The sequence below is a fragment of the Amblyomma mixtum genome, chromosome 3 (genome assembly GCF_055824585.1).
Source record: "Amblyomma mixtum isolate Tamu chromosome 3, ASM5582458v1, whole genome shotgun sequence".
In the NCBI taxonomy this organism is placed as follows: domain Eukaryota; kingdom Metazoa; phylum Arthropoda; class Arachnida; order Ixodida; family Ixodidae; genus Amblyomma; species Amblyomma mixtum.
The window spans coordinates 63,071,104-63,095,928 of record NC_143014.1 but is presented as its reverse complement, the minus strand read 5'-3'; the positions used below and the strand labels follow the sequence as shown (position 1 = coordinate 63,095,928).

Here is a 24,825-nt window from a genome sequence, read left to right as displayed (position 1 = left end):
TTGGTGAACATTCTCTGATCAGGAACTGAACTGCATTTGTAAGTGGCCTGAATCAATCAGTGCTGTTGCTTAGTAGTTCCCACAAAGCCCTTAGCTATCTGTTCAGAAGCAAAGCTACCCCATACCTTTAGTATAGAATCAAGGTACTCAAGAAAGGCCCTTTATGAAAAAAAAAAAACTCATAGCATTCAAACATATGCCATTACACACCAGTACTTTGGAAGCTGACAGGGTGACATACTCAGCACATAACTTCACTCATAAAGACAGTGCTTTATGTTACCCACACAACAAACATATATAGTTTATACCACTATTTACAATTCTCTTCAAATCCAAGCCATCTCTGGTGGGCCTGTGCTACAGTAATAAACAAATGTGGCTTCACTCAAGAAGCTAAAGCCTTTCTGAACAAACCCATACTGGGTACATTATTAGAGCGTGGATAAGTGTATGGCCTTTCCCACTCATTCTACAAACACAGCAATAAAATGTTACGCCACTTGCCATCAAAATATGCAGCGTTTAGGCATTTATAAACTGTCTTATGCATGAATTTGTCCCCACAGGTATGCAATAATCTTTACTGAATAACTTGCTTCTCATGGCTGCATCTCATGTAGGGAATGTGGTACCACATTTGGCTACAAAGAGGACCTGTTCTCGGTGTCTCATGTGTCCTGTTTATAGAGTGGTGTGTCATAATTTGCTTCTAATATGCAAAAACTGAGTACTTCAGGGTATTTTTGGAAGTGAATTCCTATTCTCTTGAAAACTGCACCAAAAGTTTGCACTCTTCCTCCAACAATTTCCAAAGCAGTTAAATGAATAGTTTATGGACATAACATTTATCTCTAAACATACAACTAGGAAAAAAAAAGAAATTTACAAAAAGAGATACATATTGTTACTAAGCTCTGTCTTTTCCAGTTACATGCATGAATATCTTTGTTTCCACCATCCTGGCTTAAATTCTAAATCTGCAAGATGCTTGGACACGCATTAGCTCAAGTTCAAAGTGTAGTCACAATTGCTTTCAACTGTAATGTGCAAAACACTATCCCAAATTTTTCAAGCAGAGTAATATGTTGAAGGCTGTTACGCTCTGGTAGTGACAAGAAATGATGTCAGCATGACCAATAGTGATATTCACCAGCAAGTAAATGCATTATCAGTATACTGTCCAAAGTACTTCTCCTTCACTGCAGAAGTTCTACGAAGTGGGGTCATAGGCATGCTCACATCTCTTCATAAGTGGGGGGGGGGGCCAAGATCATGGTAGCACCCGTTCATGTCTTCTGGGTAGCAGGTAACATGATACAAAATTTGCACCCCCCTTCGCCATGTCTATGAGAAGGGCCACTGCCATTCTTGCTTCCCTAAGCACGCCTATGAGTGGGGTGCATAAGAGTTGCACGAAACGTTACTTCCGCTTTACAGTGATTGCTGTACTAGGGACGTTCTTCACAGAAAATGGCATCAGACTTGCTATAGAACATTGTAATCAAAAACTCTCCCCTTTCTCTTCTCTTTAACAAAAGAGACTACTATCCAGGTGGGCTGATCCATAAGGCACACATAGGCCAGGAGTGCGGGCAGTTGAGAATATGCTGCCTTTTGTCCTGTTATCCAGGCGCACCCAGAAGCAAGCACATTTAGAAGGAGGAGGGAGCAGCGTGATATCTATTACTTCTGCTTCTTTGCCACGGGGTATCCCGGGCAAAATGTATGGCAGTTTTCCTCGAAGGCACCAAAAATGAATCTTCAAAAATTATTACGTTTAGCTCATATGCAGCAAAAACAGCAGTGCATGAAATAGTCGGCCTCAAGATATTTCATGCAGTAATTCCAAAGGAAATATATATCCATAAACAGTGGATGTTCTTCTGCTCAGAATTTAAAAAATATACAAAAGGAAGTGCAGAGAAATGCCACTACTTAGCATAATACAAAAGCATTAGGAGCTATGAAATATATGCCAGTAAAGACATGCACATGCTTGATAAACAATTTACCTATGCAACCATGGTGCTAAAAAGCAGTGCACTTACAAAGGGGCACTTGGCTGCGCTGAACTGATGTGGGAAGGTATACATCTTTGATTGAGGACTAGGCATAGGTCCTCCCATTGTGTCTGCAAGAAAAGGAGCAAACAGCATGGTAATGGGCCCTTTGCAAAACTCTGGAAGTCAGTTCCTCTGCACAGCAAAAACCCCTTCACCATGGTGGCAAAACCTGTTTTTGGGACAGAAATACAGTACAGCGCTGGAGAACTCTACTGTCAGAATAATGCTGCATGCCTTTCTCGCATGCTTCTGCCATGCACTAGTTGCTGTCACGATAAAAGGATTAAGCGCAGCTCTGCCAAGCCATTGCTTTGCAGGTGGAAGGGTGCATCGTAAGGGACAGGTGAAACGCAGCTGTGCCAAGTAGTCTTCAGTGCTGCGCCCAACTTTGGCCCATAGGACGGGGTGTGCCACCATGGAAATTGGGTTTTTACTATGCAGGAAAGCTGGCTAACGAAGTTTTGCAAAGGGTCTATTGAAAGATGAGACAAGTTTTCATTGCTCCCTTCAATGTGGTCATAAGAGGTAGCAGTGAAAATTCTATCATTTTTGTTTTAGTGAAATTCTAAAAGAATGAGTGGAAAAATACCAAGGGCACAAGAAATTTGTTAGTAAACTCGCATTTACATCAACAGTTTGTTTTTTAGATAGCACAAGCACAGGAAAAACCCTCAACCACTCTATGCTGTAATACTATGGTGTGCAGGGTTCTATACACAAAACACAATGTTGCGAATAAAACTTTTTCACCACTTGCACTACTAACACATCAGCATTTGGTTTAACTCTACTTCTATTTTCTGTCATTGTTGCTCTTTCATGGGTCATTGTCAATCTCACTGCAACTCATGCCAGGGTCTTGAAACTTGGAAGAAAACCACCTCAGCACAAATAATTTCGCATACACAGAAGAGACAGGGAGACAGCGGACAGTGGTTGCCAGTGATTGCCCCAAGCCAATGCCATAGGACAAGCATAAATAAATGCCTGAACCATCATGCAATTGAACATCAGCGAATTAACAACAGGACTGTCTACTGTTCGTCACTCTGCAGTCTTCAATCCTCCAAACATGAAGAGTTTCAGAAATTCTGGGTGGACACGTATCATACACATGGGTGACTTCAGATAGGACCGGACAAAGGGTGGAGGGTGGACACCTTCAATTCTCTCGGTATTTTGTAAGTGAATGCCTAAAAACTAGGGTAAAGAAATCTTCAGTTAATTTTGTTGAAGAAAAATCTCAAATTACAAAAACCATTGATCACTTAGATGTGCTCAAGTTATTAATAAATTTTAGATATGTACATCATCAAAAGGTGTCTAAAACATTTTTAGAAAAACTATAGAAGCTCTTAACTGCATTAATGTTTTGACCAACTTAAGTTATGAACAAATTTTAGATTCACATATTGTTAACATGAGTGTCAAAATTTTTAGAAAAACTATGGCTGCTTGCAAGTGTGTTTGATTAGTTTTGTCAATTGGTAAAATTCAATTTATTTTCTAAAATTTTTCAAACTATGCCAATAGAACAGTCTTTCTTTTGTTGACTCTACAAGTCTTCATCCCAGAAAAGAAATGAAACTGCCAAAATTTTATGACACATTCAACTCAAACATATCTAACATGAAATGAAATCGCAAGCAGGTATGTATTATGGATGATGAAATATTGTCATGCACACTTTAAGGAAACGTTAAAACAAAAGAAAACATGGTTACCAGCTTTACAGGTTTGTAAAGAGCAATTTCCCAAATACCTAGGGGCTATTCTGTGCAACTGGACATAAAAGAATGCATGCAATGGGGTTGAAGGGCTCGTAAAGCATCAAGCAGTGCTTCACAACCTGAGACAAATCCCCGAAGATGCAATTATAGCAGCCAAACATATGGCAACTGTTTTATTCAATGAATTCAAGAAAGGAAGGTTGAACAAAACTGAAACTGTCGCATCCCTCAAATTAAGAAACAAAGACTAGATGACAACAGCACACCTTTCATGTAATTCAGTCTTGGCACATGTGGTGGCTATCCAAGTGACTGATAACATCAACTTGTGAAATGTACGCAGCGCAAAAAGTTAGGTCTGCTTCGAGGAAGCGCTAAGTGTGCCTAGGAATAAAGACCTTATGGTACAGTGTGATATTAGCCCCCAATAAAGTGTCCATGCTGAAAACTAAAACTAGAAAGATCAGATGCTCATCTTGAGCAAGTGACCTTGAGCTAAAACCAATGGCCCATAAAAAAAAACAGATCACAAGTGCAGAGATGCCGAATTCAATACCTTGATCATTTACAAGGGCATTGTGAAACTTGCAAATGCATCTCTAATGGTGTGAAGCCAGCTTGTTTTCTGGTCTTGATATTTTCAGGTTAACATCCAGAAGGCATTTTACTGCTCCTCTAGGCATGTTGCATGTCTGTGCATGTCTTTTGACATCTCTTTTGACCAGTGGCACAACAGCTTTGGCCAGTGGAAATTTTCTTTTGTATTTCAATACATTTTTTGATGTAAAACATCATTTTTAATCATAGCCTTTAGTCCATACGATTTGAAACATTCTTCACACGTGATACACACACTGCCTAGGCAAATGTTGTTAGTGAGTGAACCAAGTTAGTGAATTCATAGGCAAGTGTATGCATGCATGTGTTTAAACAGCATTTGAAGGCAAACATGTTAAAATATTAAAAGGAACATAAAATTTTACAAACTGATGTGCAGGAAGTGTTGTAGCCAGGTGAACCAAGAAAATGCCGTAGATGAATGCAACGTTTCTACTATGGTATCAGTGAAGGACAAAAAAAACTTACTTTGTTTCCGGAAGCAACTGTTGTAGTCAGAAGCACGAAGTAAACTTGAGTTCGGCAAAAAGTATGCATGATCATTTCTGGCATAGAAGTAACGTTTTCCACCAAATTTTCCATCACCAGCACCAATCGGATTATCCTGAAAAATTACAGCAGCATGAAACCGAATTACGACGTGGTCTAAAACTAAACCTTAGCATAATGATTCACACTTCAATCCAGAATTGTGGACTTCATCTTGTTGAATTTTTGATAGCATACATATGCTTCTCCATGTTCTTGACACATTTTAGAAAAGCTTTTGTACACGAAACTCCCACAAAAATTCACGTGATAGCAGTGCTACTAAAGCGCTCTAGCTGTAACTTTGAAGAGCTATCAGAAAATTGCCGAAAAACAAATAAGGACATGAAGTTTGCCCAAAAAGCAAAATAACAAGATAACTGTGAACATGTGAGATTTTAAATTGCGGTGGACCTCAGATCTGCTGCATATGCCCGCTAATTTGCTATTATGGTCAACAGGCATTCTGTTTTGGCAGACATCATACCCTATTTGAAACTCTTTCCTGCCATCCCAGCTCCCTTTTTTTTTGTTTTTATGAGAATTCATCCAACAGCATTTCTTTTACATCCTATTTTGGTCTCTTCTTTTGCTTTGCAGGGTTTTCACACAGCAAAAGCTAGATGATGAAAAATACAACAATCAGTGCACAAACAAAACACAATCAGTGTGAAGCAGCTCAACACACTGTTCAGCCAAACTCTACTCTGATGTAACAGATAAGCAAGACCTCTAAGTCTTTTACTCCCTTTACACTACCTTTACTCACCTCTAACAAGAATAACATGATGTTATTCACAACGGGCAATCTAGTCACTAAACATATGCTCTGTCTCACTGTTTTTGTTGGTGCTGGAGAGGAAGCTACATGGTCTATTTGGGCAGTCAAGATTGCATATGAGAAAAAATAGCGTTGATCAGGAACTCGCTTATATTCCTATGAATTTCAATCCTCATGCAATCATTCAAACAAACACTACCTGTTATTAACCTAGCTGGCTGGTTAGCATGCCTGAAACACCCTGCTGATACTGCATGGGTATGAGGTGCATAGACAAGATTGTGCTCCTCACCAGGTAGTGGCAGCAGTAACTTCCACTTCAGTGCCAACAAACTGTGAGAGAGGGTATGTACCCAGCCTTGCTAAACTTCCAACATAAAGTGTGTAGCCATGCAGAGAATTCAGGGTGGATAATTATAATACATACTGCAATGGTGTTCATCATATTTGCAAGCCACCTTTCACCAATATGTTAACACTAGGCTGCAAGCACCAGTACATTGGCCATAAAAGTTGTTCAGACTAGACACTTGGCTGCCATCAGTTCAGATGCTCTATAATTTGTACCAGTAGACACACTCCTCCGCATTTCATGCAGTGTGACAGCAACATACCCAGCACAAGATTAAACAGCATAAAGGGTCAGCTAATACGGCTGCAGTGAGCCGCCGCAGTGGCTCAGTGGTTATGGTTCTCAGCTGCTGACTCGAAAGACGTGGGTTCGATCCCGGCCGCAGCGGTCGAATTTCGATGAAGGCGAAATTCTAGAGGCCCGTGTACTGTGCGATGTCAGTGCACGTTAAAGAACCCCAGGTGGTCAAAATTTCCGGAGCCCTTCACTACGGCGTCTCTCATAGCCTGAGTCGCTTTGGGACGTTAAACCCCATAAACAAAACTAAACCAAACTAATACTGCTGCAGTATATTTTATTTGCTCACCATTGCATTATAAGCATTCATGCACTTTTGTGCTCAAATGAACAAAGAAATTCATCTCATTCAAGCTGTTTTATTTCTCAAGAAAGTTGCTGACATATATATGTGGTCAATGAGACGGTTAAATAATTTGTGCACAAATTAATTTGCTGAATCAAGAGAATAAAATATTGTGTGCTCAACAGGAGTAAAATAGAGATCAAGAAATTTTCATGAAATAATGAATTTATTATATCAAGGTATTCTACATTTGAGGCTCATATGAAAAGCAATATAATATGCAGAAATATTAAAACTGCCCTCAAATCCAAATTTTAGTGATATCAGGGATTTTCTTGATAGAACAGCTTGAGGGGCACAGCAAAACACCAGGAAAATTCTATTAGTAAAATGGCGCAGTATCTAGCATATACTGTCCGACCAGCACTCTTTTGAACAATAATGCGCTGTCCAGAGGTACATCATGCACTCTTTTGCACTACCAACTGATGTTTTTTCAGATGTAAGTTTGACAGTACAGTGTGCCAAATCACCAGCATAACCATTCACTTCCATACCATGCTACACCTAGGTTACAGGATCGAAACTTCCATTTCCATGCTATGCACTGCCTAAAGCTGTGGAAGAACAATGAAGCAATGGAAAGTGTTGCAAGGGGTAGTCACCAAGAGAAGTCATGCAAGGCTTTTAGCTCTTGCTAGTTCCCTGTAAGCAATACCTTGGTGCTACACTGACCAATGATCTATGCTGTGAATGCAGTATCGCTATCTTGCTTATGCAACAGTGTTATCCTCCTCTGCACAAATGTTTCTTATGCCGCCACTCAGCCTGCAGTGTTCCGACAAGCGAAAAAGGAGGACCCACTGGCTCATCGTTTAGAGCAAAATACAATTTTGGTTCCTTTGTAACATGTGACATGTTATACGGAGACCAGCTAAGCAGCTATTGTAAATTCTATTTTTTCCCCTTTTCCCCCAATAGCCTCAACAAAGGACATCTGATGCATTTGTCTCATAATCATATAAAAAAGTTTTCAACATTTCTTTAACGTACATATTTTTTAAGACAGTTGGAATAACTTACGCAATGCAAGTTTTTTTGTTGTATCGTCACTTTCGCACACATTATTTTTAATGTCGCAAAGCTGCACACAGACTATGGGAGATGCTGTAGTGGAGGGCTCTGGATTAATTTCGACCATTTGGGGTTCTTTAACACACACTGACACAGCAATCCCAAAGATGTTTTGGCACTTCATCTCCGCTGAAATGTGGCCTCCAAAGTTCGGCTTTAATTACACAACCTTGGGATCAGCAGCAGAGTACCAGAACCACGGAGCCACCATGGCAGGTCACGTAGGTCACAGGTCACGCAGGTCACAAAATTAAATTTTGATGCATTTTTCACTTGATTCTAATCAGATATAACAAACACACCTAACATTTCATTTATCGTTTATAGGGGTTTAACATCCCAAAGTGACTCAGGCTATGAGAGACGCCATAGTGAAGGGCTCCGGAAATTTCAACCACCTGGGGTTCTTTAACGTGCATTGACATCGCAGAGTAGACGAGCCTCTGTAGAATTTTGCATCCATTGAAATTCGACCGCCAAGGCTGGGATCAAACCCGCGTCTTTTGGGTCAGTAGCCGAGCGCCATAACCACTGAGCCACCGCAGCAGCCAAACACACCTTGCATGAATAAGGTTTGTTACAGGTGGACTCAACAAGTAGCAGTACCTCAAGCCACCTCCACCATATATAATCTTGCATTGATTTTTGGCACTGTGATGGAAGTGCAAATTCCTGCAGATGCCAGAAAATGGCAACATTTGAATGACACGAGTCAAGAACTCTATGGAGGAATGCAAGGAACCTGCAATATTAAAATGATATAACCAGCTTTTTCAGTGTTATGCGATAGTATTTTCATGTTCATACAGTGGATTAATCAGCCTCTCTTTAAGTCTTCAAGCAACCTTGCTGGCTGAACTAATAATGTGGAGTATCTTCACTAATAATTTACTCTGCAATGTAAAAATTTTGCTTGGTTTTGACTTATTTACTAAAACAGGGCTATATTGTACTTATACAATAAAATGGTCATGTACTGAGCTCATTGCCACTTCCCAGATTGTGTTGCCCATGCATGTAATCTTGCTGATAATGCCAGGGGTTATCACAAGACTGTGCTGCAAGGATCGCTGGAAACATTCTCCTGCATTTCTATTAACACTTAGGAGCTCTGTACATAGGAGCGGAGAAACACTTGGATTATTTTTCAGCTCAACTCTGTTCATATTTATTCAAATAAACCAACAAAAGAACAAGTTTGTAAGGAAACTTGCTTCTTAGAATAAGGACATGCACACATACAAATACTTACAAATTCCACACCAATGGTCCAGCTAGGAGAAACAACAGGGATCCTGCCTATCCAACGAACCCAGCCATGTTCAGGTCCATGCTCAAAGAGCCACACCACCCGGTCCCCCAAAGTCAGCAATGGTCCAGTATCATCTTCGCTAAAAGGCCGCCTGAGAGACATGACTTCAAAGGATGCTGTTCCTGCAATAATTTTTGTACACTTGTATTTCAAGCAACTCACAATGCTCTTAGCTCTAAATGATGCTGCTACATGCTTGTAAGACCACTTGTACACTACTATGCACATATGTCTTCCATAGCATTTCTAAATCCTAGCGCTCCCATGTAGTCCCCTTTTTAAGAATTATGCAGCAACAGGAGTGCTCTGAGCAGCCATTTAAGTTTGTTATTTTGCCTAAATCAACTTTCTGCTCCCTGCCGTCAAATAACTACCAATTCCTCATTCTTAACCATTAAATTATTGGTAATTTTGATTTAAATATTTATTCTGGCTTATACGTATTTACTGGGGGTGCACCAATATCAAAATTTTCAGATACGAATCTAATATGAATATGAAGAAAAAAATGTCTTCGAATATTGAATACCTGTTCAGTACGAAAAAAAATTTCAGAAAAGATAAATGCACAGGCATTATTGTCCTTATTTTTTCTAAACTGTTTATGGTCTCTGCCGCCAAAATAAACAAAACTAGTCTGACTCAACACCATAAAAAAAAACACGATGTGCACAGAGATGTACACTGCTTGATTAGACTGCTTAACAGTATGCAACCTGCAATGTGGTCATTAATTCTGACTTCAAGAAGCAACAAGAAATGCCTGAATTATTCAAAGTTCAAGCTAAAACAAAGCGTGCCAGTCAGCATCCGATGGTGGCACAGCTAAGTTCGAACAGCTGGTGAATGCGCGGCTGATATCCGCCGTCGCCGCAGGCTGGCAGTGAAACTTAGAAACTGAAACTACGCTTCCTGGCTTTTGTTCGACCTAGTGATAGGGGTGGGCCCACCTATCATCGTCATGCCTTCTGCTACGTGCACATCTGAGGTGCGCAGGTAACAATGCACCATGCAAGAGACAGAATTTTAACAGGATCGTTTGCCCTTCCAGTGACACCTTGACACGGCCCCGCCTTATACTTCGGAAACCCCATATGAAATACCGCAAGTCGGCTCTCCCGCAATCGTATAGATGGCCAAAAACGACATGGCGGAGCTCATGCTAAAAGAGTTGTGTGCAGGCGACAGAGCAAATGCCATGGGTGTGAGCGTTAAGCAAATAACATTATGGTAGGATAAAACATTGTGATTGTTTGGAGCAGGTGGTCGGCCATTCTGTTCACATCATGATTTATATGTGCGAAAGCCCACTTGCAGAATTTCGCATGAAGTCCTGCCTAGCAGCATCCGAATGTGGCCTGTCCATATAATAAACAATGGAGAAGAAAGTTAAGAGCTACAAGCCTTTGTATCTGACCTTCTGACACCTTAGACTAGATCTTTGTGTCGTTCGCCCAGATATTCTGGTTTTGCACAGTCAGATTTATGAAGTCGGTGCGAATATATATTAAGAAATTCTCAAATATCAATTTCTCAAATTGAATATGAACCGAACAACTAACATATTCAATTTGTATTCGAAATTTAGAATGTTCACACGCCGCTAGCATACAGCATGGAGAAAAGTCAAGAGAAATAAAACTGCTTGACCTTGGCTGCAGAATATTTGTGTTCATATGGGAACACCAAGACTTGAGAAATAGATTTTGATTAACACTGACCAACTGAACTTCTGCTCAGGTCTGACAAGAACGTATGTGAGAAAGTTAGAAAGTAACAAAGCAACTACTACTGATCAGATCCAAATAATACTAGCTACACTGTTCTGACAACCGGCAATAATTTGTCCGATATATTAGACAACGAAATCATAGTGGCAACCATGAAAGGAGGTCTAGGTCTGTAGAAAGCTGTTTCTCAGCTGCTTTAAGAACCCATAAGCTGTTATCTAGTGAGTACTGTCAAAGTAGCAAAGTAGCCCTGCTCTTGAGCAGCTCTCAAAAAGGCGAGTCAGTGTTTTACAACAGCAGTCGAAAAAACATGAACGGATTACACATACAATAAACATATAGTACACATATAGTACACATATAGTACACATATAGTAAAGCACATTTAAGCTCAGCACTTACGATCAGAGAGGGGCAAATTACCTCATTTTTGTTTTTTTCACCCTCAACTTCACCTTTGGGTTCTTGGCCTTCCCTCATCCTTATTTCATCAGTCCCCCCTGACATTCAGCAGTTCGAACATTCAAATTATTTTTCTTTACTGCCGATATGCCAATGTTACTGAGTCATCCTACGCACAAACTATTATTCATTGCATCCGCTTTCAGATGTGTCGAGCCACGTGGATATCTTACGCTTATCGCTCCGATGTTGCCAGTAGTCAAGAATGGCCGCAACAAATAACAGAGGGACCAAAGCAGTGGCTTTACAGTAGAGCATCCACCTTGCATTTGGGAGGTGCTGAGTTATATACCCAGTGCTGCCAGGTACCCACTGGTTTTCTAATAGGTTTAAGATTTCCCCCACCCTGGTGCTCGGCTCTTCTGAGGTGAAATGCTTAGGAAAAAGGTCAATATAACCAGCCATATAACTGCTAGCTCTTATGTCATCTGTTGTTATGCCAGGTCTTGAAGCAGTATGGCTTAAGTATTGTAGTGAAATAAAACTACGTATTAGCATTAATATTGCAGTTGTTTCATGCCTCACATGACCTAACCTAGAGCACTATACCTAAATACTTCTTGCATGGCAGAACCATTGTTCAAGTGATGAAACTGAAACAACAGCAAGAAGAAATTCAATTATAAATTATTTAGCAGTTGCAGGGGAGTACCACGGGGGGCCCCATGTAATGCCTAACTAATCTACTTATGCCTAAGAAAGAACTTAATGGCAGGCACGAACTTTGTGATGCACCTTCGACTCGTGCATATTTCCCTCCCTCACCCTCGCCACCTTTGCCTTCCCTCGCCCTCATAAATTTTTCTGCACCAATCCTAGGTGACCTCGACAGAGACAATAGCATGCGCTATGCAACTTTATTTTCCATTTTAAAACATTGAATAATCTCCATCTGTCACCTTCACTTCACCGAGTGAAGCGCTCATGAGATGAGAGTGAGGACACCCTCATGAGAGCACCCATGTCTGCTCATGATAGTGCAGAAACACCCATTTGAGTGACAATGGCTCTAACTTTCCAGTGTGCTTTGGAAGCTTGATAATTTCCTACGCATCACACGATTGTCCAACACACAGCCAAAGCTACGAAACATGGCAACAAATGTTTCAGACACATTTCCAGGCTCGAATTATATCTCGAATGTTTGAACAAAACTGGTGAGAGAATTTACACTCCTGGTCTCAGGAGGATATATATAGTAACTTTTGGCACAATTAAAAGCCGGCAAGGCGGACAGAGCAATAAGCCTACAAAGAGTGCCGTCAAATAGCAATGGATGTGTTGCTAATTTAAAAAACAATTCGCCCAATTAGCACATTTCAGCAGTAAAGTCCCTTCGTCATTTCATAGTGGCAATTACACCACTTTCACAACATCAGTAGTCAAAATACAGGACATCAGCCCTGACCTGCAGGTCTGCCACATGTTGCTAACAAGCACAATGATACATGCTATTTACACACATCGCTAAGCATGGGAATGATTATTCCCACAGCTGCACTGCAGTTACCTCTGCTTGCATGTCCCCATGCCCTTTCTCTGCATCAGAAGCAGAGAAGATTCTAGTAGCTCAAGATGCTATAGTTGGATACAACTCAAGAACAAAGGGGCAGATGCCCCTCAAAGGAGGGGCAGCCAATGGCGTCAACTGATTTTCATAGCCTTCTTAGATTACGAGCTAGCATTTGGCTCAGTCAAAACCTCAACAGTCATGCAGGTATTACAGAATCAGGGTGCAGATGAGCCTTATGTAACAATACTGGAAGATATTGCAAAAATATTGGAACATCTGCACAGCCACCACAGTCCTCCATAAAGCCAGCAATAAAATTCTAATACCTCAGTGAACTGCGATTTGCTGATAACATTGCCTTGCAAGGTCACTAAGGGGGTGAAATACAAAGCATGATCAATGAGTTAGACAGGCAGAGCAGAACGGTTGGCCTAAAAATAGTATTCAAAAAACCAAAGTAATGTTTAGCAGTCCCAGAAGGGAACAGCAGTTTACAATTGGTAGCGAGGTGCTGGAAGTGGTAAGAGGTCTGGATCACGAGTGAAATACAATAGAAGAATAAGAATGGGGTGTAGCACATTGGGCAGCTACTCTCAGGTCATGAATGACAGTTTGCCAATATCCCGCAAGAGAAAAGTATATAAAACCTGTATCCTACTGGTACTCACCTGCAGGGCAAAAACCTGGAGGCTAACGATAAAGGTTCAACTTAAACTGAGGACAACACAGCGAGCTAAGGAAAGGAAAATGATTGGTGCAATGTTAAGAGACAGGAAGAGAGCAGAGTGGGTCAGGGAACCAACGTGGGTTAATGACATCCTAGTTGAAATCAAGAGGAAGAAATGGGCTTGGGCAGGGTATGTAATGCGAAGGCAAGATGACCGATGATTGCTAAGGGCAATGGACTGGACTCCAAGAGGGGACAAAAAGTTAAATGGGAGGATGAGATTAAGCAGTTTGAGGGGATAAGGTGGCTGCAGCTGGCACAGAACAGGGTTAACTGGAGAGATATGAAAGAGGCCTTTGTCCTGCAGTGGGCGTAGTCAGGCTGATGATGATGATGATCATTTCCATGATGCCGCTGTTAGTGCGATTAAGCCATGGCTAATCACCTTTCATCTGCCACCCCTTACTGTCATGCTAGCAGGCCCAAGGGGATTAACCACAATGTCTCATGAGAATCCGTCAACGCCATTGGTTGGAGGGCCTCCTTTGCGGGGCCATCTGCTACTTTGTTCTTGAGTTTTATCCGACTGTTGTATAGCTCAATTATAGTGTGGTGCACTGAAATGTTAAATTTAAAGTCTCTGTGTTTTCCAAAGATATTTAGGGGAAATATAAAAACTAGACACAGCCAAAGGGTGGACCAAGGTGAATGTCAACTGGGAATACAACTGGTTTCACTTGCTATCACCAAAGAACATCTGGTTCCAAAGAGTGATCTACAGGTTTCAGATGAAGACTTACTACAGTGTAGTCGCGTTAATTTGGACTGCCAGTTTATTCGAACTGATTCTTTGGCCCTCTTAATACCATGTGTATTAAAAAGATCCCGCTTAATTCAAACGAATTTTTGCTCCCCCACGATTTCGAATTATCCAGAATTGACTGGTTTGGTTTATGGGGTTTAACGTCCCAAAGCGACTAAGGCCATGAGAGACGCCGTAGTGCAGGGCTCCGGAAATTTCGACCACCTGGGGTTCTTTAACGTGCACTGACATCGCACAGTACACGAGCCTCTAGAATTTCTCCTCCAAAGAAATTCGGCCGCCACGGCCGGGATCGAACCCGCGTCTTTCGGGTCAGCAGCCGAGCACCAGAATTGACTGTATTCCTAGTTAGTACCATGTGGTCAGCAGTTGGTAACAGGGTAAACATTGGTAAACGAAAAGAAGCTGGCTCAGATGCAAGTTAAGTGCAGCCTGAACTCAATTACAAAAGGGAATGGTATTTCCAGCTCAACACACAAGTTAAACACTTCTACCTGAGGCCAGTCAAAGGTCAATGAGCATGTATGCATTTGTCAGTAGGAAACTTGCAGGGCCAAAAAGATGAAACCGGTTGAGGACAAACTGCACTGTGTCCATTCTCAGGCTGGACCAGTCAAGGACCAAACGGGCATTGGTTGATTCCAGCTTGAATTATTTGGCATCATATATATGCGATATTCTTAACAGTTACCACTTGGGACAATTTCTATGAGGAAGCCGTTCCATGAGAGACCACTTTAAGTTGAAACAATACATGAGACAAGTGTATCTCCTACAAGTGTATACAAGTGTATCTCCTGGTTGAATGTAAGGCTAATTTGCTCATATTTTGCACAAAGGTGCCTTATTGTGGATGGCATCATTTGAAATTACAACTAGCTGGGGTTTTTCTGCTTAGCCCGAAATAGGTTAAAGTTTGCCCTCTAACGCAGCAGTTTCAACAAAGCCAAATTTAGCAGCATTAAAAGAAAACTGAAAAAAACTCCATCGCATTTTTGTTCTTAGTAAAAATCAATTCTATGGCTTTTCCTGGATATGCAGATGTTTGTCCAATAGCAAAAGACGTATTTATTGTTGAAAAATATAATTTACAAATTTTCCCACCACTCGATTCAAACTCATGACATCTATACCGAGAAGGGCTCCATGATGACCATGATGACCGTTTTGAATCAGTGGGGTGCAGCCTAGCCTCTGGGATCCGTACAAAAAAAAAAAACTATGTCAACGCACTGCCGTTTACTTGCAAAATTGGCTCGTGGTGGGGACATGTGTGTTTAATTTTTTGGCCTTTACTATCTTATAAAAGCTCCAATTTTATTGAAAGTAGCATCTTTGTCATTAGAATGGGGTAATCTACCCCATTGGGGTAATGCCTTCCCTAAAGACCAGCTTGGCTTTACATTTTGGTAAGAGTTTCGCCTCCCACTAACGAACACCACTGCCATTTGCATGGCGAAACTGGTTAACTGATGGATTTTTACATTCAAAACCATTACACTGGTCAAGGCACACTGCAGTGAAGACCTGATCAGTTCTGAATACTTGGGTTTCTTCAATACGCACTGAAATCTTGGCACAGGGGTATTCTTGTATTTCACCGCTATTGAAGTGCTGCTACTGCATCCAGGAACGAACCCACAATCCGAACGCCACATCTACTGAGCTATTACAGTCAGTGCATTTAAATTTGGGGTGCAAAGCAGGCGCACACTGTAACCAAGTGTGGTATATTAAGCAGAAGTGACCCCCCAATTTTACCATTCAGAAAAAGCATTCGTATTAGTCTTACACATAACTGTATGCTCAATACTACAATACAGAAGCATAATCACATTCAGCAGAAGTAACCAAAATGGCTCCATTGAAGAGAGGTTAAATTATACCAAATATGGCTTCACTGCACACACCCCTTGCAGTCAGTGAGCACATGTAATACATACAACTTGAGTCGATTATGAAGCCCGCAGTACAGGGAGTACAGAGTGCAAAACACTTGTCTAGAACGCCTGAGCCAGAATGCGTTCCGGACTGCACACACATCTAGCGAACACCTGATTTAAAATGGGCTGGAAGTGAGCATGAGCAGCTACACTGATGGGATTGCACAATTTTTTCTTGCCTGCTGATCGTCACAGCTGTATTCAGAGAGCCAGGTTAGCTGGAGTTAGTAGCAACTGTACCGATTTTGGCTCGACTTTAAGTTGCTATCAAGTATCGAATTTGTTCACAAACGCAGCATGCTTGGCCTAACGCATGACGCGACCCGCATTCGCCCAGTTTACGTCAACAAGTCTCCCGACTCCCGTCGCGACACGTTTAGCCTGAAAAGTTGCAATGCGCTCTAATCGTATGTGATGTTACAGACGCCGTTGAATAGCCCGGTCAAGAATATCCGCTTCGAATTTCCAAAAGCACAACTTGTACTGTGTGCAGTCGTTTCTGGATGCCACAGATGTCTTTTTAACTATGATCTGTACACGTATGCCTGAATTCGCAGTACACGATACGGGCTTCCCGCATTCAAACGCGACCGCGCCAACCGCGCATACGCTTCCGTCGCTTCTGTTTCAACCGGAAGTTCATGAGACAAGGCCAAGCAAGAAACCAGACACGCCTCGTTTCCCTTTTGTGTGCGCTTGCAGTAGCTGAGCTTGACCAGCTTCACGTTCACCCTTATCGACCTTTGCGCGGGCGCCGCCAGCTAGCCCAAACTAATGCCAGAATTATGATTGTGTATTATGTAATATGATTTTGTTTCTACAACGATACTTGCGGCACAGCCGCCCTGGAGAATTCGTTGGGACGAAAAAAGAACTTACTGTTAGCCTGCACGTCGACGTTTTCGATGCCCTGATATGTGCACAACAAATTGGGCTCTCGGACCAGCCGCAGTAGCGCCTTCCGCGTCCACCGTCTTCCTGGTACTTCACTGCTTCACCTTGCTTCACCCTAGCCGATATGCAGTGGAGGGTGTGAAGTTAGGTCGTTCGCCTCGCCTCATACCGTTTCTCTCTCATTGCTTGCAGCAGTTTTTTTAGCCTGTCGTTAGACTGACTACCGAGCTGCGAGCGGCGATGGTTCAGTCGTCGTTCGGAACGCTCTTCCTCCGCTTCCTCCGACTACGGAGTATTTTTACCCATGTGACGTCAAGCGCTCGTGCTTTTGTTTCGGAACTAACGGCTGCCCCAACGAGGTCTCAACGGCCTCGAAAGCTCTTCGGTTACCTGGTTTTGGGCGGTGCATGAATTGAGAAGTATGCAGAAAGCACTGCCTGAACTAATACCGTGCGTGTTATGAACGCGGGAGCTATCATTCACTCTAACTGACACGATGTGCATCACTGAAATTAAAGCAAGGCTGACAACGCACTTCCGCATAGCATATTGTTGCGAAAGCACGGAACTAATCTCCGCCTGACTGCGGAGGATGAACGCATGGCGATGGTACCGTAGAGTTCGGTTTGTACCACGGTGAGCTCCTTCAGCGATAAAGATGCGCTTGTGCTGAGTTGCAACTGAGCGCCCTTTTACACAACAAGAATTGCTTGTCCATGCCCATTATGGGTAGACGGTCGTTGGTAATTTTTTTTTTTTTTTAAATCTAGTCATACTGCTAGTTTCGGTTTGTTTAATGCGCTGAAAGAGTTTTCACCAGAACAGCGTTTCAGGCAATGGGAAACGCAGCGTGATGCTGCTAGCTGCCCGCCGCGGCGGCAGTTTGACTGGAAAGAAGGCAGAAAACATGCATCGCTTTTAAACTTTTGCTGCACGTGAAGACACCCGACCGGCCTACCTGACCGCAACCGAGAGCGGGCGCTGCGTCAGCGCGTCGGCTGCGTGGCTATGTCGCGTGTGGCTAGCCAGCGCCTGACAAGCCAGCAGCAGCTGATGCGCTGATGTGGAGGAAGCTCGGTGGTCCAGAGCCGGTGGCCGGAACGAATGACAACGAAGATTCGCACGCGCCTGGCTCTCGCGTGAGAGAGACCAGGGGATCTGAGCTTCGGCAGCGTGTGGTGAACAATAGCCCCCTGTGAATGAATGGATGATTGGAATACTCAACCAATGAGTGAATTACAATCTAATGGCCTCGATAATTCAAGTAGGTCCGGCGGGGACGAAGGTTCTGAATCTCCCGAATCTCTTGGAATCCGTCACGTAACGGTGAGCGCAAGCGTTAATCACTGGGCTCATATGTCAGAATGCTACCATACAGGAATGCTTGAAGCAGTAGGTCGTGGCTTGAAGTATGCTTGAAATCATCTTGGTAACGTTGTTCGACATCGAAAGTGTAGTACATATATGCGTTTTTTCGCAGTGTGGGCATTGTGCACGCAGGAGGCTGTGCAGGAGATTCTTAAAGTGGTTGGTTTGATTTGGTTTGGTTTATGGGGTTTTAACGCGTCCCAGAGCGACTCAGGCTATGAGGGGCGCCGTGTGGAGGGCTCCGGATAATTTCGACCACCTGGGGTTCTCTAACGTGCACTGACATCGCACAGTACTTGGGCCTCTATCATTTAGCTTCCATCGAAATGCGACCGCCGCGGCTGGGATCGAACCTGCGTCTTTCGGGTCAGCAGCCGGGCACTCTAACCACTGAGCCACCGCGGCTGCTAATTCTAAAGTGGGGACTAGAATTGGCGTATATGACGTGCATACAGTACAAGCGATGTGTTTGTGGCATGTGTTTTGAACCTATCATTGCATCTCTGACTTCTGTGAGCTCTCTGCAGCAAAATTATAGGCGCGCACTGTTTGTTTCAGCTTGAAAGGAACCATGCAGAGAGGATACTGGAACAAGCAGGTTGTTTTGCAGCTGCAGGCCTCGCTGAAGGTGGTGATAGCCAATCAGCATTTGGTTCTCCATCACAACTAGATATTATGAGTATGCTCATTCACCACGACGTGCGGAAGGACTTGGAGGTTGCCACCCATTCACAAAATCTAGAGGTACTGTTCATGCTTGTTTTCTGTTGTGTTCTAGTAGTGGCTCATGCTTTTCATATAGTTTTTGCTGATGATATGGCTGAAGACTCTGGAATAGACGTCCACTATCGCAGGGCATTGAACTGGAATCATTATGATCACTGTGCTGCCACTCCAGGCTGCAGTACTTCTCGGTTATGAATTTTCACCATGCGGCTAAACTGCACTGGTGTGTGCAGTGTTCAGCTCATGGAGCAAAGCTGCTACATAGAAGGCTAATGAAGAGTTGGAGATGCTACATTGTTTTGCGGTGCTAGCACATGAAGGTGGAGCATGGTGCAGGGGCTGGCTCTTGTTTATAAATGAAATGCATCTTGGATGGAGCTTGGGATGGTGAACAATCGAGTTAATGTAAAAAAAAAAAAAGGCATGGACCGAGAATCGAACAAGCCGTTGTGGTGTTAGCGTCAGCATTCCTGAGTACAGACAACTGAGTGAACTTATTTTTGAGTGCTGGTACGCTCATATTGCCCAGCATGACCATATGCTTAGTTAACATAGCTGTTGCACTCTTGACCATGTGGTGGTGAAGTAACTGTGCACTTCAGGAGACTTATAGGCTAATGTATGCATCAGGAAGATGTGGTTCGTTGGTAAAAAAAAAAAACAGCTGATCATGTCATCTTAAGTTGTGGCCGATAGTTATCCACATCTGTTATCATGTGCCCCGATCCACACCATGTACAAATTGACATTGTCACACATCTTCGAGCATGCACAAGTCCTTTAATATCATGATTATCTGCCTAACTACGTCCGTTACACAGCAAAGACCTCTCCCATATTCCTCCAAAAATCCCTGTCCTGTGTCAGCTGCGGCCTCCTTATCCCCGTAAACTTCCTATATGAATACACCAATTAAACTTCAATATAGAGAGAGTAAAGGTCTGTACCATTTCGCTTCCACCATTATGCAGCGTGCTGCACTTCATACATGGTTTTTACACTAAACATACAGGGACTGAGCGAGTGGGTATTTTGATGTAAACTTTTCGAGTACTCTTGTGTGGTGTGACAGCTGGAGCCAGTAAGGGGTGTGGTGTCAACGTGACAAAACACATTACTGTTTCTTGTACTCTGAATGCTGAGGTGAAAAGCAAGGTAATTAAGGACAAGAAGCATTATTACTTGGTGTTTGCCTAACTTTATTTCAACATTGCCTGAGAAATTTTGGCAGTTAATTTTCCCGACTATGAGAATTTGTGTAGTTTTTGAACATGACGGTGCTCAAATTGATTGCGGAAAAAGTATCTCAGATGTTTTAAATGAACACTTTAAATATATTTTCACACTAGGCAGTGATAGTCTTCCATGTTTCACTGTGCCTTTACCTCCTACATGGGGAGGGCAGGCCTCTGTCAGGCGCTACTAGGCGCCTTTAGCTTGCTCTCCCTTGTTTGCAGTCTCTGTACTGGCCAAACAAAACCAATAAATGAAATGAAATATTCCTGATGTTAATAACCCTTTCCAGTCAGGTGTACTTTCCCCAGTGACTACTGCACCGGTCAGCATTCTTTTAAGCCTTCTAGCCCCTCGAAAAGAAAGGGAGTGCCACGTCATGATTTTGTTATAAACGCTTATTAAAACCATTTTTTTTCAGTTTTACTATCAGAACTTCAGAACTTCTTTATAGTGCACTCACTCGAAGCACTCTCTTGGGCGGAGGCCAGGCTTCCTCTCGCATGTCTTGCAAAAAATACAATCTCCCTTCTGCTGCCTTTAGCTTTGTATCACTGCAGACAGTGCACAATCCTTGTTAAAGGAGGCACATAGTTGTCTTCATCGTTAAAGTTATCTTCGATTTCTACAAAGTCGCTAGATAACTTTCCTACAACACATGTGCTGGAATGGAAATCATGCTGCGTCTTTTTGGTGCCCATCCAAATTGCCCTCAAAACCATGTGATCAAAAAATATTTTTTCAGTATGGTGCTACCATCCTCAGCAGGAAAGCTAAATAGCCAATTTGCAGGCTACAGTAATTCTAACCAGAGTGGGCACAATTTTTGCTACAGAAATGAGAGGCCAAATGCTGTGTCGGGCCACACCGGACAACTCACCAGACACGCACTTTTCCACTGTCGGGCAATGCCCGACAGATGACCAGAAACGGTTCATGAACAAAGTATTTTGAGCACGCTTTTGAAACTTGTGAAGAAATTATGTAGACCAGATAGCATTCGTAATGTTTTTCTGAAAAGATATGCGGAGTGGGTTTAGCAACCTTTAGCAATGTTTTATTGCTATGATCACCGAGTGAGGGCCAGATTTCGAGCGACTGGGGAATCGCTAAGGTTAAACCCCTTCATAAAAGTGCAAAGAAAGATTATGTTCAAAACATCCGTCCAGTATCATTAACTTTGATAACTTACAAACTTCTAGAAAATGTAATTTGTAGTCACATATCTGAATTTCTTGAAAAAGAATTTTTTCACAAAATACGAACCTTGTTTCAGAAAATTCTCAACATGCACTCAACTTGTTAAAACAGTGTATGACTTTGCCACTTGAGTAAATAAAAGAAGACAGATGGATGCAATATTCATGGATTTCTTAAAAGCCTTCAATAAGGTTTCACTCAAGTTAATTTACATATTAGACAAAATGTATAAAAATGTAAAATTAGTAAAATGAATTTCAGCATACCTTATCTATAGAAAACTAAGTAATATTTAGCTAACACTGTTCTGACATTTTAACTGTGGATTCTGGTGTTCCCCTAGGCTCAGTACTTGGTCCTCTTCTTTTGCTATATATAAATGACATTATTCATAATGTTCCTGTTAAAATCAACTTTATGCTGGTGATTGTGTGATATATTCTGAAATGAGCATAACTGATCAGTGTATGCTAAACAAGGCTGTTCAAAATATTACTGCTTGGTGTGAATCTTGGCAAATGTCAATTAACTTTGAAAAAATCGTTTCTGTGACAATCACACAAAAGAAATTTGTTTACACTGCTAACGGTATGAACCTCTTTGAAGTGAATACTTATCAGATCAGTTCAAATCACATTTATTTTAACATCACGACATACATTGCAATGCTGCGGGTGCAGGCAAAAAAGCCTTCTGGAGGCTTGATGAGACCTACAACCTACTATAGACCTGCACCCTACCCTGGAGACCTACACCCTACAACTACTACCCTACTATAGATACCTTTGACTGTGGGCTACCAGTCACCTCATCTGGACTAAACACATACTGTGTAATTGTTGCTGCAAACTTCGAGCTTTTCTTTTCTTTCTGAGGCGCACTGCAAACTTTTTGCTCCTTCAGTTGGCCTTCTTGCCTACAAATCATTTGTTCTTTCTACTCTAGATTATGCTTCCATTATCTAAGGTTTATTTATAAGTTGGAAGCAAGCCTCAGTCACTGGCTTATTAACAAGAGCTAACTTGCCATCATCAAGTCAAAAGAAATTATCTCGGCTAACTTAAATTTGCGCTAAAGGGCATTTTGGAAAAATTTGTTTGGTTTGCTGTCGCTTTTATTTTTTTTTCTTGAGTTTCCGTGAACTAGTTTCAGTCGCAGACAGCGTAGTTGCTAATTAAGCCTGCGGAAACAGAACTACGTGTGGACCATTTGCTTTCACTGGACTCGACCTCATCACTCCGCAATGGCCAGTGAAAATACTATAATCTGTGAAGACACCCAAAGTCATTTTTATTACTCTTTTTGGTCATGGCGTAAGTAATAGTTTCATTAAACTGCTACATATTTTTGGTTCAGAGAACATATCATAGCAGTAACAAACCCTAAGCAAGTAGACTATGTTTTCTCTTCGCCTGCTGCCACTGGTGTGATGTGCCCCACCGTCTGCGTCTGTTCTGGCTGAACATAGTCCGACCAGCAAACCGCATATTTTCTAAGATAACTCTGCGTATTACTTCGCCAATGAAAGAGCGGCAAGCTGCCACGTGATCGGCCAAAAGGCACTTCTTGTATGTTTTTTGCCATGGCAGCCAAGTTAGTTGACTCCTCCTACTCTCCACAGTGAGTTAAAAAAAAAAAAAGGCGGGAGCTGGGACGTTTAACGCGATTTAATACGGAAATCGGCCACACAGGATAGTAATTCGAAGTTTCTAAGAATGCTTGGGGCGTACAGGTTTAGTTCCCGTAATAAAAAGGCACTCAATCCTCTTTAGTGCACCTTTCAGTTCTTATTTCATTTAATTAAAGGGTACTACAAAACTGATCTTCCTTTCTCCTCCTCCTAAGTCGGATGTGCCGCTAGACAAACGCATGCTTTAACAATAACTTCATTTCCAACCATGAAGTAACTGTTAAGTTTTCCTTTCTTCCAAGATTGGCACCTGACTGGAATAACCTTAGCGACATTGAAGTTTTGCAGTCATCATTGAGATCATTCACTTCCCTCCTTTAGTAATGTTGTTTGATACGGTTGTTTTTGTTTAGTTAATTGTTTGGCTTCAACCTGCCACTGTTTATTTGTGCTTTGCCATTGTATTGCGTCTTTGATATTTTATTTTTCTCCCACCCTGCTAAAGTCATAAATTGTGGGATTGCAGCATCTATAAATAAATTAAAAAATACTGTGTAGATGTTTTGAAATGATGCACCAGATCATAAATCAGTTAATGGAGACATCAAGCGGGAGCAAGACATGAATGGTACAGTACAAAAAGAAAAAAATTCCTGGGGTGCACTTCAGTCTGCTTAGGTGCAGTAATACGAAAGCATTTCTCACACTGCTGTCGATTATATTGCTGTGTGCGTTCCTTTATGCCTTTGCTGTTTCGAAGTTGTGTTTTCACTCTAACTTCGTTTCTACCACATCCGAAGATGTGGGTCCCATTGCTAGAGCGTCTAGTAAGCACACCAAGGTACAAATTAATTTAATTAAGTAATTAAGTAATCCATAAATTTGATTAAATTGCCAAGAAATGTGTGAAATAGTTCACTGATTGGACTGATTAGTTCACTCAATAAACTAAATACTCAATCAGTTGTTTTACTGACCTAATTGAATGTAATGAATTAATTCAGCAGTTTGGTTAAATTGGCATTTAATTTACAATATAAGGACTAATTCCACTAATTGGTTACTTCATTCAATTAAATACATATTCAATTAATGTTTGATGATTACATAATTAGGCCGCCACGGTGGCTCAGTGGCTATGGTGCTCGGCTGCTGTCCCGAAAGACGCGGGTTCGATCCCGGCCGCGGCGGTTGAATTTCTTTGGAGGAGAAATTCGAGGCCCGTGTACTGTGCGATGTCAGTGCACGTTAAAGAACCCCAGGTGGTCGAAATTGCCGGAGCCCTCCACTACGGCGTCTCTCATTGCCTTAGTCGCTTTGGGACGTTAAACCCCATAAACCAAACCATTACATAATTATTTATTCAACTATTGTAATAATTACTGCTGTAATGGATGATTGACAGTTCGTGTGGACATGCTCTGCCAACAGGTCCTGTGCACACCACTCATGAGACAAGAAATGCTTTCGCATTAAAAAAAGGTTCACACGATGCTGGCGAAGAGTGCTTTCTAGAAATAACATTTTCTAGC

General features: G+C 42.0%; 2 protein-coding genes across 7 annotated transcripts in view; one reads left to right on the top strand and one right to left on the bottom strand.

Annotated features, from left to right (window-relative positions):
* LOC149350415 (ranBP-type and C3HC4-type zinc finger-containing protein 1-like) overlaps positions 1-18,075 on the bottom strand; it is a 55,768-nt gene extending 37,693 nt beyond the window's left edge. The window contains exons 1-4 of one of the 6 annotated variants that reach the window (XM_089579429.1): positions 17,122-18,075; positions 9,045-9,226; positions 4,883-5,018; positions 2,052-2,134 (exon numbers count right to left, since the gene is read on the bottom strand). In XM_089579429.1, the coding sequence (XP_089435555.1) occupies positions 2,052-2,134; positions 4,883-5,018; positions 9,045-9,206 (381 nt within the window). In that variant the 5' untranslated portion in view covers positions 9,207-9,226; positions 17,122-18,075. Of the gene's footprint in view, positions 1-2,051; positions 2,135-4,882; positions 5,019-9,044; positions 9,227-17,121 lie in introns of those variants that run through there. The other 5 variants (XM_089579425.1, XM_089579426.1, XM_089579430.1 and 2 more) reach the window with 5 other exon arrangements.
* A 10-nt stretch (positions 18,076-18,085) lies between these two features.
* The window catches only part of LOC149350414 (uncharacterized), a 51,080-nt gene continuing 44,340 nt past the window's right edge, over positions 18,086-24,825 (top strand). Inside the window, exons 1-2 of the mRNA XM_089579441.1 lie at positions 18,086-18,462; positions 19,063-19,248. Coding sequence (XP_089435567.1) covers positions 18,340-18,462; positions 19,063-19,248 — 309 coding nt within the window. The 5' untranslated portion in view covers positions 18,086-18,339. The remainder of the gene's footprint in view (positions 18,463-19,062; positions 19,249-24,825) is intronic.